The sequence below is a fragment of the Brachionichthys hirsutus genome, unplaced genomic scaffold (genome assembly GCF_040956055.1).
Source record: "Brachionichthys hirsutus isolate HB-005 unplaced genomic scaffold, CSIRO-AGI_Bhir_v1 contig_1023, whole genome shotgun sequence".
Taxonomy (NCBI): Eukaryota; Metazoa; Chordata; class Actinopteri; order Lophiiformes; family Brachionichthyidae; genus Brachionichthys; species Brachionichthys hirsutus.
The window spans coordinates 55,687-68,175 of record NW_027180456.1 but is presented as its reverse complement, the minus strand read 5'-3'; the positions used below and the strand labels follow the sequence as shown (position 1 = coordinate 68,175).

Here is a 12,489-nt window from a genome sequence, read left to right as displayed (position 1 = left end):
TTAACTGTTATGATTATTTTGCTCTTCTGGTTGTTGGTAGAAGCATCACTGGCCAGAATGTCATAAAACCTGATGGAAACATGAAGTACGGAAAAGTTCAGAATCTGACCAACACGGTAATCATTTTTTACTTCGGATCCAGTAGCAAGTTGTAGAGCAGTTCTGGCCGAGCGAGCTAGATAGTGAATGAAAAGAGCGAGAGGGAGCGCGAGATTAGCCACAACAAGGCAAATCATTTTCCAGTTTCATGGTTGATGCGTTTTAAAGCACCAACAAATACGTACATTTGATGAGATCCAGCCAACGTCATGTCCATTACTGGTAAATACAGTACCTCTGTGAAATTGATGACGGACTTGATACACAAAACAGCAAAAAATAATAACACAGCCGAGCCTACACTTGGGATGTGTGTGTGTGTGTGTGTGTTTGTGTGTGTGTGCTAGGATTACATACCTTTGAATGTCTGAATTGTATCATATCTGTGTGTGGCTCATCCTTGGCGACCTTTTCCACTGCCCATAGTTTGTGTATTTCTCAGTACACAACTATGTTAATATTAACAGGCTCCCACAAAATGCCTGCAGTGTTTTATTTTCTGTGGTTAGCCTTTTGAGCAAATTTAGCTAACTTTAAGGCATCTCAACAGTGTCCTTGGCTATATTTAGTAGTAACGAATGAAGCAGAACCAGATGATATTGATTTACTGGTGTATTTAATGCTAGTATTTATATTACATTGTTCTGTTCCACTCCCTGTGGCCTGCAGGCTAGTTTCCTCCTCATCCTCATATTTCAATCAGTTCTTTATAGCATGAGGTCACAGATCAGGAGAACAGAGAAAAACTGTCTGCGCCTTCAGATTTGCACGACATTTAAAGTGTAACTATTGACCTTGATGGAGGTAAACACTCTCCAGGTGAACTTTCAGTTTGCAATGTGGGTTTGTGTTTGTATTCGGGCTGCACACTTAATTGTTCTGAAATCTCAGTCACTGTTCACACGTACATGGCGCGTCATTTCTAAACAATGGCGGTTCTGCTGCATTTTGTTTCATGAGCTGCATCACAAACAAATTTTGCTCCTTTTATCTACAGAATCCAAATGGCCCTGAGGGCAGCACCGTGCGTCGGCTTCTTCCTCAACCTTCAATATCGCGATTCATGTTTTTCTCAGAAAAGCGCAGCCCCACAGTCCTTGTTTGTGTGTATTTATATCTGTGTTCGTACTGGGCATCTCATAGTTTATAGCTACTACTACTAGTACTACATTCCTCTCTTGAACCTTGATCTCCGACCCCCATCGGCCCAGTTAGAGATCAGAGTTGAAAGACTGTTAACACGCCATCTCGTCTCCGGTGCAGCTATTTGTGCTAATGCGTGTTTGTCTGAGAGAGAAAACAGATGAAGCAGTTGACCCCCATAGCCCCCGTTAGGATCCCTCTCCTGTCCACACTTTGAGCAGCAACGCAACGCGGAGACGGATGCAGAGCGTCGTCCACGAAAGGAGAAACATGGGACCACTTAACCACCTCCAGACACGCTTCACCACCAGTCCAGGAAACAAACTGCAAAAATGACTTCACCCCAGGGATATGAACCTTCATCACACACACTGTTGTTCTTTGGGAAGCTTTAAGGCACTTCAATACTGACTGATAGAAATAAAACTATTTAATAACAGAAATACTAATTATGATATTAGTATTGGTAAAGTGTGCCCCTTTCTATTCTGGGGATCATCAATGGCGTGTGTGGATGGTGAAAACCTTCATGAACTTTCTTTCTATAGCAGCGTTGCAGAGACTTTGAGGACGGAAGGGGCTTTTCATGTTTACGGAACAGCGGGTCAGCTATCAGTGAGCTGTTCCCAGCTTAGACGAGGTACGGACAGGAAGTTCTTTAGTAGTGTCAAGGTTTTATCAAATATTTAGGATTTTTGAGCTGCTGATGCGTAACATTGTGTGAGTATCAGAAACACATCAGCCTGTTTGGGTGGAGCCGTGAGACACCGGAGAGGATGCTCTTCACCGTGGCTACAGCATTGATGTCATGCATTCTGGAGGATAAGAACTTAAGCCTGTTTAACTGCTCGCATCCGGCTTTCCTCTCCCCCAAGCCACGCTGCCTTCAGCTTGTTAAATATGCCCGCAGATCAGGTCTGAAATCCTCTCATCTCGTCCGTCTGATCTGATCTGGGTTTAACAGGCGTTCATCCTATCTGGTCCAACTGGAAGAGGGTTCAGTTTTCTTTTTAAGTAGATGACGTTCACATTTCAAAGTGGGACTCTTCTAACACTGAAGATGATTAAAGCATAACGTTAAAAATGTCGATTGAAATATGTTTATGAAAGCCAGTAAAGGACAGCAAAACCTAATATTTAAAATACTTTTAAGGGTCAGCCCGGTTTGCTTTAGAGCCTTATTATGATGCTGCACGTTGTCGGCCATTGATGCCAAAGGGCTAGAAATCGAACATGATCAGAAAGAAGGCGAGTAGAAATTTGAAGCCGTTTTCTATTCTTGCTTCAGTGTCCAGTCAGGGAGTTAACTCTGTCTGAGCCTAATGGCTCCAGTTTGAAACACCCCTCAGCACTGCCTCACTGTCTCAGACTTATACCAAGTAGCTGGAGGAATGCTTCATTTCCTCAGCGCGAAAATGTGTTCACATCCCAAAACAACAGGATGAAAGAGAATACATGGTCTTCAACATTTCACCGAACACAAAGTCTCCGGGCTTTCTGCAGGTCTCGACCTGTCGGTTTGTTCTTACATCTTCATTGTCACCATTCCCAATGGCAGCGGTCCTCTTCAAACATAGCCAGCCTCTGCAGTTTAATAAAGCTGCTCTCGCATGTGGTTAACATTCCTTGACTTGCTATTTCAATCTAAATCTTCCTCACTTTGCTCCACTTGCAAAGATGACTATTTTAAAGTCATCCCCTGCCATGAAAATGCTTTAGCCTCATTGTGGAGACGGTTCCTCCAAAGTCCTAGAAATACGAAAATATATTGGGCATCCTTAGTAGAAAAGACGCAATGTGTAAAAAGAGGAGCTTAAGTTGTTCAACATTTATGTTCCAGCCCAAAGGGATCGCGGCCTGCAGGAACAGGCGCACCCATGTCCTCGGACACATGCTCTAGTTCCATTTAAGTTTTACATGCATGCTTTTCTTGATCTTCATCGATATTTTAAATTGACTCATCATGTTCATTTAGAAGTGTGTCCACAAACAGTACCGATCCCCTCTGACAAAATGTCCACGCAGCCCATCATCCGACACGCGCTGAACACGCCGCACATCTGCAGTGAATGATGTCAAATTCGCTGTAAGCGCGTTCTGAGATCAGTGGCAGTGCGGCTAATGTGTTTCTCCCAGACGTACATGACGAGGGTTGTAGATAAAACGGCAGTTGAAGTTCGTCTGCTCGTTCTGTGACATGGCGTGCTGACCATGTGCAGCGAATCGCCGACGGTGATGGATGCAGCTTCAGTTCTGTGCTGTAATCGGCTGGAGCTTCCTGTCACTGCCGTGCCACTTCCTGCTGCACTGTTTTTAACTGTGTGTGCCACTTTACCCTCCCCATCAGTTTGCATGCATGTTTAAGTGAAACGTGTCTCCCTCCTCTCGGCCCTTGCTGTGTGTCCTACTCCAGCCTGAGGGAGGGGATGCGCTGTGTGTGTATAATTGTGTGTATCTGTTTGTTGGGGATCGGTATCACGCGTTCTGGGGGGAGGGTTACAGAGCGAGATTGTGCTGGGGGGGGGGGGTTACATGGGGCTGAAGGGTGCCATTATTCATGAGGCTCAATGGGTGCTTTGTGCCGGTGGCGACAGTGGGGAGGGGGCAGGGCAGCGAGCAAAACCCCGTCATAATGTTGTTGAACGCACAGGAGACGTGGAGAAGGTGAAGCGGTGAGAGAGATGAAATGATACTCCCTCCCTTTACCTCCTCTTTCTTTCCCTCTCACCTTCACATAATGAGGATTCCTTCCTTGGTGCCAATCCCATTGGTCAGTCTGAAAGTCAAGTTTGTAGCAGTTTGTTCGACCAGCGACGTGGGTGAAGCGTCTTGCCTAAGGACACAACGACAGTGTACACATGTGCCTGAGCCGGGGATCGAACCGCCAACCTCTCGATCATAGGACGACCCTCTCAACCACTGCGCCACCGTCGCCCCATGTCGTGACTGTCCGCATGTCGAAGCGTCCTTGGGCAAGGCACTGAACTAGACATTTCTCTGCCTGGCAGCAGTCGACCACTGGATTGTGTGTTTGAATTTCAAGTGCTAGATGAGTGCAGTCAATTTACCATTAGCATCTGGTTGTTTCAGTTTTCATTGCGTTGAGGTCTAAATCGTGGATCCAGAGGCGGGATTTATTCATTTATTCAATGCAGGTTAAAATCATTTCAAAGATGGTGAATAGAGGATTTGAAAAATGATACGTAGTTGCTGCTGAATGGTGAACACGCCTGTTTGCAGTTCCACCTGAAGGGAACATGGTTTGATGCATCGTTTTATCAGCAGCAACAGATTGTTTTTGTGACGATGTTTCAATTGTTCTTTGAGATCCCTCCTAATTTCTGAGGTAATGATATTGTATAAAAACCTCTGTCGTTGTGTTTCTTCCTGTCTTATCAAGGCGGCCCACCGACCTCCCTTCCTGTTCATGGAGTTTTGTTTTCATTTATTCTAACCTCAAAGCTGTTTATTCTCAGACAAACTGGAAGACCATGGCCCACAGGCTCTAAATATTCACCCCCCCCCCCCCATCTCTCTTCTCTCATGCAGACGTTCACAGCGTGGTGTAACTCCCACCTGAGGAAGTCCGGGACACAGATTGAAAATATTGATGAGGACTTCAGGGATGGGCTCAAACTCATGCTTCTGCTGGAGGTCATCGCAGGTAACTCACCTGCACAAGTCAGAAAACAAATAGTCTCATTGGGATTACACCAACTCACCCAAATCAGTAAACAAATAGTCTCATTGGGATTACACCGACTCACCCAAATCAGTAAACAAATAGTCTCATTGGGATTACACCAACTCACCCAAATCAGTCAACAAATAGTCTCATTGGGATTACACCGACTCACCCAAATCAGTAAACAAATAGTCTCATTGGGATTACACCGACTCACCCAAATCAGTAAACAAATAGTCGCATTTTTCTCCGCTGCTCTGCTGTGGATCAAAGTGTGAAACATTTGTACATAATAAAGGTGAACTGTTTCTTTATCCATTCTGGAAAGCGGTTCCCAACCTCCAACTTCAGCCTTTAACTTGGATCTTTAATCTGTTGTTGGCAAATTAAGTTTTATCAAGACATCCATCCTGTTGAATGATTGGTTGCATTCTGTGTGGCGTTCCTGCTGCGACTCACGGATTGTCACTGCAACTAACAAACTCACTCGATTGTGTGTGTGTGTGTGTGTGTGTGTGTGTGTGTGTTCTCAGGTGAACGGTTACCCAAACCTGAGCGAGGCAAGATGAGGGTCCACAAGGTCAGCAATGTGAACAAAGCCCTGGACTTCATCACCGGCAAGGGGGTCAGACTGGTCGGTATTGGAGCAGAAGGTAAATATTTAAAGCCCCCCCCCCCCCCCTCCCAAGATGTCTTGAACCTCCAACGATGAGCTGGTCCTATGTTTCCGTCGGGTAGTTCCAGCCCACGTTAGTTTTGAGTAGAACCGTAGAAACTGGGGGTTTGTGATTATGAATGACGGCTTGAAAACCTTCATCACGTTGAGAGGAACTTTAACGTGGCTGTCGGACTTAACACATCATGTTGTGAACTTTGGATGCATGAATCACCGACGAGGGCTGAGATGACGTTCAAGAAAACGGTTTCACCAAAGCACAATAAAACTAGGCCAACCCACTCCAAGCAAACGTTGTACGTGTGAGCACAGGGATATATGGAAATGCTTTTGGATTGTAAATGTTTGTATTTGTGTTTAGAAGGCGCTGTTAGCCTCAGCGGACTCCTGTCCATGTGAAGGAGCTCGGTCACCAGGGAGGAACTCGGAATCGAGCTTCTGCCCCTCCACATCGAGAGGAGGTGGCTGGGGGCATCTGTTTTGGATGCCCCCTGGACGCTTCCCTGGGGAGTTGTTCCGGGCCTGTCCCGCCGTGAGGAGGCCTCGGGGGAAGACCCAGGACACTATGTCTCTCGGTTGGCCTGGGAACGCCTCGGGATCCTCCCAGAATAGCTTGGGGGGGGGGGGGAATCCCTGCTGAGACTGTTGCCTCCGCGACCCGCCCGGATAAGCGGTGGAAGACGGACGGATGGATGTTTTACCTTAGTTTAATGACTAACTGGACTCTAACCCATTCAGGTGCATTTAGTGGACCTGCTTTTCCCATGAAGTCTAGCAGAGTAAATGTACTGGAGTCAAATGTAAAGAGATTAAGCGGTGAGATGCAACTCTCTGCTCCATCCTGATGATCGAGGACAAGTTCTATATCCTGTTCTGTGTTTGATCTCCAGGGACTTTGTGCAGTAAATTCAAATCCAGGATTGACGAGGCAACACTTCTAAATCACAGAGCAGAACATTTTCTAGCTTTCATTCAAAGTCAGCACAGTAACTTATTTTAACGTAACCTACAGCTCCTTTTGCACGAATTGAGCAGAATAGAAACTGACACTCTCGGACACATCAACTTGGAGCTGGATGAAGTTAGAATGACGGCAGTGTGGAAGAAATTCACAGGTGGCAGCTGATGGTGACGCGCGAGAAGGTGAAGCAGGCAAAGAATGACAAGATTGAACTATGAGTGGAATCCGACCCACTCGACTTGAATTACCACCCATCAGTGCACAGCCCTGCTCTGTTCTCGATGGTCTTGTGTTCAGTAACCTGTGCAATGCTAACATAATGATGATGACTGCACTAACCAGGCTTTAAATATTTCCACAGTGCGAAATTCATTTGTTTTGTGCTGTCAGACGAAGTTCTGATGCCTAGAATAGAAATGCAGAACAAAATCTTATTTTAGAGTTCAGTGTGTGAAGTCCAGTCAACGCATTGTGTTGACACTGAATTAACGTGCCCTTTTCAAGTGATTAAAGCTGCTTCTGCCATAGTGGCTTTAACTAATACCTTGCAGTCACCAACCCTATTTTATATCTGCCAACATTACATCCATTTTATAAAAGAAATCAATCAATTAGTCCGGCTGTGGGATTTATGATCAACAGTGAATCTAAATGCAACCAAAAAAATGCAGTGATTACTTGAGGATACTTCATTAAAAAAATGTTTTTTCCTGCTCAGAAATTGTGGATGGAAACTGCAAGATGACCCTTGGAATGATCTGGACCATCATCCTCCGCTTTGCCATCCAGGACATCTCTGTAGAAGGTACAGATAAATAACATCATCATCATCATCATCATCATCATCGGCTGCTGGCCTTTCAGTATTAATTAGCCAAACAAGTCATGCAGGATTTTCTGGAGTTGATACAAACATGTGCAAGGCGCAGATGCAATGGAGGGGAGTAGAGTGGAAGTAACATGTCTCTTAGCACAAAGACGAGGAGCTCCGGATGGACCCCGACAGAGATGAGTTTTAGTCTTCCTGTTGGATTACTAAAAATGGATCAGATGTTAAACAGCTGTAATAGCTAAATGTCTTCGTATGCTTATGTTATGACACAAACGGGTACATTTTTTTGTTGTTTTTACAACAACCTGAAAATGACATTAAATAAAACCTTTCAGTCTAGGTCTGCCAGTCATAAGAGACTGACGTATTGATACATTTTACTGGTTAAATGAATGAACAAATGAACAAGGTTACAGGTTTCAAAGTGACAACTTTAAGAGAATCACTTTTCAATAAGAAACGTTCCTAAGGACGCCTCACTCAGGCCAGTGTATCCTGTAAACCTGCAGCCAACCGTTCTCCGTGTGCTTGTTTTATAGATGTTGAGGATCGTTACTCACAGTTAGAGTGTGATGACTGGAACAGCCAATAAAAACTCTGTTGAATCATCTCGGGCAGGACTGGGTCACTCGAATGGCTCATTTATTTTAGTCCTCATATTAGAGTCTAATGTGTTTTGGACGTTTGGTTAGTCACATGATGTCAACAAAGACAGTTGTATTTTGGCTCAATCCCTTTTAGCACCCTTTTCTCTGCCGCTCCTCTCTTCGGTTTCTTCACGCGACTTCTCCTTTAATTTCCCCCCCTCGTTGCAGAGACCTCTGCGAAGGAGGGTCTTCTCTTGTGGTGCCAGAGGAAGACCGCTCCTTACAAGAATGTCAATGTGCAGAACTTCCACATGAGGTAACGCACACATTTCAAGGATTTTGTTTTAAAGGCCATTGATGTTATTCTCTTGGTGAAAGTTGACAGTCAATATGTTGTGCCAGTTTATCAAACATTTGTAAAGTGCAATGAAGAAAGAAAATCTCATTAACTCAAAGATAAATCTTTTTTGGGACCAAAATAAATCCCTTCCTGTTAACGTCAGACATTTAATCACAACTTCAAGAAGGATAATGATTCTGTTGGAATTCGGCTCTTGACCTTGAAATGGTAAATTCTGAGAGAGTTGTCCCACGAGAACCTAAACATTGTGCTGAAAGCGCAACATTTTTACACAGTCAAGCTGATTAATGCAGGAGGAGGCCTCAGTCCTGGCCATAATTTCAAATGCTCCTGAAAGTCAGTACTGTGCTGTAATTGTGTAGAAGGGGCGCCCCCTGTTGGTGAAACTGGAGCAGCGTTCTCCTTCCCTTCACGTCAAAAGCCTTGTCGTGTTTCCTAGCTGTCGACGTTGAAAGTATGCATCATGTGCAACACTTTTTTTTAATTTTCTTTTTTAGTCATTTGCTATTCCAGCCCTAAAAAGATTTTTGAGCATCAGAGTGTTTTGTCAAACTGACGTCCTCAAAGAAAGTAACACCTGTGATTGTGATTTTATTGCGACCTCCTGATGCTCATATGTAACTGAAGCTCCGCTGAAAGTCGGTTTCATTCAGTGGTATGTTTTTCTTTTTTGTTAAAGTTGCTCCACTTTAAACTTATTAAACATTAAACTGAAATAACAAGCTTAACCTCTAAGCCATGCAGGTTTTGTGAATGCCATCTGAGGGTGATGACAGGAGCAGATGGAGCCGAACCGTGAGTGGTATGTTGCAGCCCCCCCCCCCCCCTGAGTTAAACACACCTTCTGTCTGTCAAACAGCTGGAAGGACGGCCTCGCCTTCAACGCGCTGATCCACAGACACAGACCTGATCTCATCGACTACGACAGCCTCAGAAAGGTTCCCGTTCATTTCACAGTCATGTCTTAATGCTTCTATAAGAGAAGCAGTTGGTACAAATAACCAGTAAAAAAAACCCTACACACATTAAACTTGCTAATGAGGAAAAGCTAATTTAGCCTAATTAGCACGTCTTCTGACTCTGATTGTTTAGGATGACCCAGTGAACAATCTGAACAATGCCTTTGAGGTGGCTGAGAAGCACCTGGATATCCCAAAGATGTTGGACGCAGAAGGTAGGTCATGCTTGTGAATGAGGGCGTGTCCTCTATATGGACACGCCATATAGAGGACTATATTCATACCAGTGTTTAATAATTGAATGTAACCTACACAACAGGGTGTTTAAAAATATATATTTACAAGTTATCTTGTAATTACGTTATTCTCGTGTACATTCAATAAACACTCCAGAATTTCTTAAACAAGTAAGATTCAATGCATAAATATGTTGTCCTGTCTGTAAATGACAGTAAAACGTGTGTCAGGCCGTCACTGACTGAACAATAACATGATCTCAGCGTGATGATCACCTCACTGCTGATGTATAGAGGACCAAAACCGCCACAATTCAAAAGAAATATAAATGGGGGAAAAAAGTAAGAAAATATATAGGAAAATAAAAATAAAAAAACAAGATTTGAAAATTAAAAATATATGTGGAAACAAACTATTGCTACAACCTCGAGGGTTATCGGATGTTGCTGATAGTTTGCCGAGTCCCTGAGTTTACAGGCACAACACTATATTCAAGTTGGTCATCCATCGCTGGAGCGCTCCATGCAAGCCGCGGAGACTTGCTTGTTGTTGTTGATCAACCAATAGGCGAACGGTTCAACCAAGACACCTTGTTACTAACAAGGTGCTGCTTCCTGTCCAGCATGGCCACCTGCTAAACCAAGGATGATACATTTGTTGGGACACAAATGCGTACACAGTACATGTACACACACATGCTAGTGGTGTGCAGTAAATATTTTCACCACAGTGGTGTTGTGAGGTAAATACTGTTGGCAAGACAAACACCAGACCTTAATAGCAGATCTAGCTTTGCACAGTTTGAGAATGCAGTATTAGTACCATGAGTATAGTATTGAGGGATATTTTTGTACTTGATTCAAACACGGGCCTTTTCAGAGTCTTATTTCACATCCAACCTCATTCAGATCCTGTTTGCTTTTATGCACCGCAGAAGAAAGGCAAGAGTCATACCGAAAGAAGGCAGTTGGCTTATGCAATTATCTATTATTGATTGGAACTCTCATGCTAAATTATTAGTACTGGGAAAAGATGCGTTCAGAGTTTTCAACAGTCCAGGATTAAAGAACAGTCTCTGCCAAAGTTCCAGGTTTCCTGGTAAATTGAGTTGGAGAGAAAGTTCTGTTTGTTACATCGAGGGGCGTAAGTGACCAACCCAGGAAGCTGCGTTACCCGACCGTTGGCTCGATTGGAATCCAATCCTGCAACACTTCTCTGGAAGTGTCAGACTTGAAGCTTGAAGCATCGTTTCGGAGGAAACCTTTGAAGGTTCTTCCATTATTGATTTCCTGAAATACTCTTGTCTACTGCTACCTGTTCTCCCATCACTTTTTTCTCCCCTCCTTCCCCTCCTTGTTACCCCCCCCCCCCCCTTACCGCTCTGTTGCTCCTGCATGCCTCTCAGAAGAAGACGCTGTGTTTCTTGGTTTCTTGTTTTGCTTGCCTTCCTTTAATTCATTTTCTGGCCCATTCAGAACTTGTTTATGTGCGTCTGCAGTCTCAAGAGAGGGTGTGTGTGTGTGTGTGTGTGTGTTGCTGATCAACTATATGACCCAAATAGATCTGACAACATGCTGCTTCTGCCCTCTTTCTCGGCTTTGAATTAATTCCATAGAATCAGTAACTCTGTATTTTTAAACAAGCTGTTCAGTCGTTCAGACTCGATTCTCCTGCATCGTTAAAGTTCATCTTAATACTGTTCATGCCCAGAATATCTTGATTTATTAACTCAAATAATAAGTGAACTTTTCCACACTGAACAAATGAATACCTTTATGTGGTGAAGACGAATGATTCACGTCGCCTCATCATTCATCATCGCTTGCTTTTTCAATTAGCCTTCGGCTCTAAGGCGGTACAGCAGCTGAGAAAAGCTGAAACAACTGTTTGTTTTTTGCCATCTAATAACAGCCAATGAGAAAATAACATGTTTGTGAATTGGTTAATTAGTTCATTGACATGTTGTCCTCAGGTCTCATTAACCCTGTTATGTCTGGTCACTTTTTACAATAGTTTTGTACACGGCTGTCTTCGGGGCAGTCCTTGCAGGAGGAGGACAGGAACTTTATATTTCCAGGCCCCTGACATCGTTCGTTCCTGCTAAATGAAACTGTTCTTCTCTCCGTGTTCACCTCTCGCTGTCCTGCCGGGTGATGCGTAGACATCGTGGGAACGATGAGGCCGGACGAGAAGGCCATAATGACCTACGTATCCAGCTTCTACCACGCCTTCTCTGGAGCGCAGAAGGTGAGCGCGGCCTGCCCCAGACTCGCATTCACGCCTCACCTGAGCAACAAAAACAACATTTGGGCTTCCATGATTTTAACTCTTTACTTCATGGAGAAGGAAAATGAATTGAAATCATAGCGTGACGCTGCTTTTGAACTGAGGAGCGGCTTAACCATTTATGATAGCAGGATTGTACGTGGATGCTTGTTGTGTAGCGTATCAGCCTGTGATGGTCTGTGTACTGTGTTTGCTATTCCAGTGGTTCAGTAGTGTAATGTCCTAAAGACCTACTGACGCGGACTGCAGCGCGACGACAACCTGTAACTAGATTCTCACTGACTCCTGAGTTGTGACCGGAGACGCATGGAGCTTCAAAACGCACTCATTCATTTTGACACATGGAACTAACCATCGGCAGCTGGAGCATGTCTTTCTTGATTTAGTCAAATCCAACCTTTATTTGACTTTGAGCTTTTGTCTTTTTGCACTATTTTAAATGTGTGCCTGATTTAGTGTTTGGTGTTATTCCTGTTCACTGCCTGTGTGTGTGCAGCGTGTTCACACAAAAGGTGCTACCGTAAGAGTCCTCATAAGAGCTTGGCGACTTCAACTTATCTTTAAATTTGCAAGTGAACGTTCTCACTAAGCTTTGAATACACAGAGTGGGCTTTGACTTGATGACGCACTTTACGCTTCTTAGCAGTTGCTCTGAGCAGGACT

At 44.1% G+C, this 12,489-nt stretch overlaps 1 protein-coding gene across 2 annotated transcripts in view; it reads left to right on the top strand.

The window, feature by feature from the left end:
* Positions 1-12,489, top strand: part of LOC137915037 (alpha-actinin-4-like) — a 49,639-nt gene that overhangs the window by 26,074 nt on the left and 11,076 nt on the right. For both annotated transcript variants that reach the window (XM_068758519.1, XM_068758520.1), the window contains exons 2-8: positions 4,792-4,906; positions 5,461-5,580; positions 7,283-7,369; positions 8,212-8,299; positions 9,204-9,282; positions 9,437-9,518; positions 11,702-11,787. In XM_068758519.1, coding sequence (XP_068614620.1) covers positions 4,792-4,906; positions 5,461-5,580; positions 7,283-7,369; positions 8,212-8,299; positions 9,204-9,282; positions 9,437-9,518; positions 11,702-11,787 — 657 coding nt within the window. The remainder of the gene's footprint in view (positions 1-4,791; positions 4,907-5,460; positions 5,581-7,282; positions 7,370-8,211; positions 8,300-9,203; positions 9,283-9,436; positions 9,519-11,701; positions 11,788-12,489) is intronic.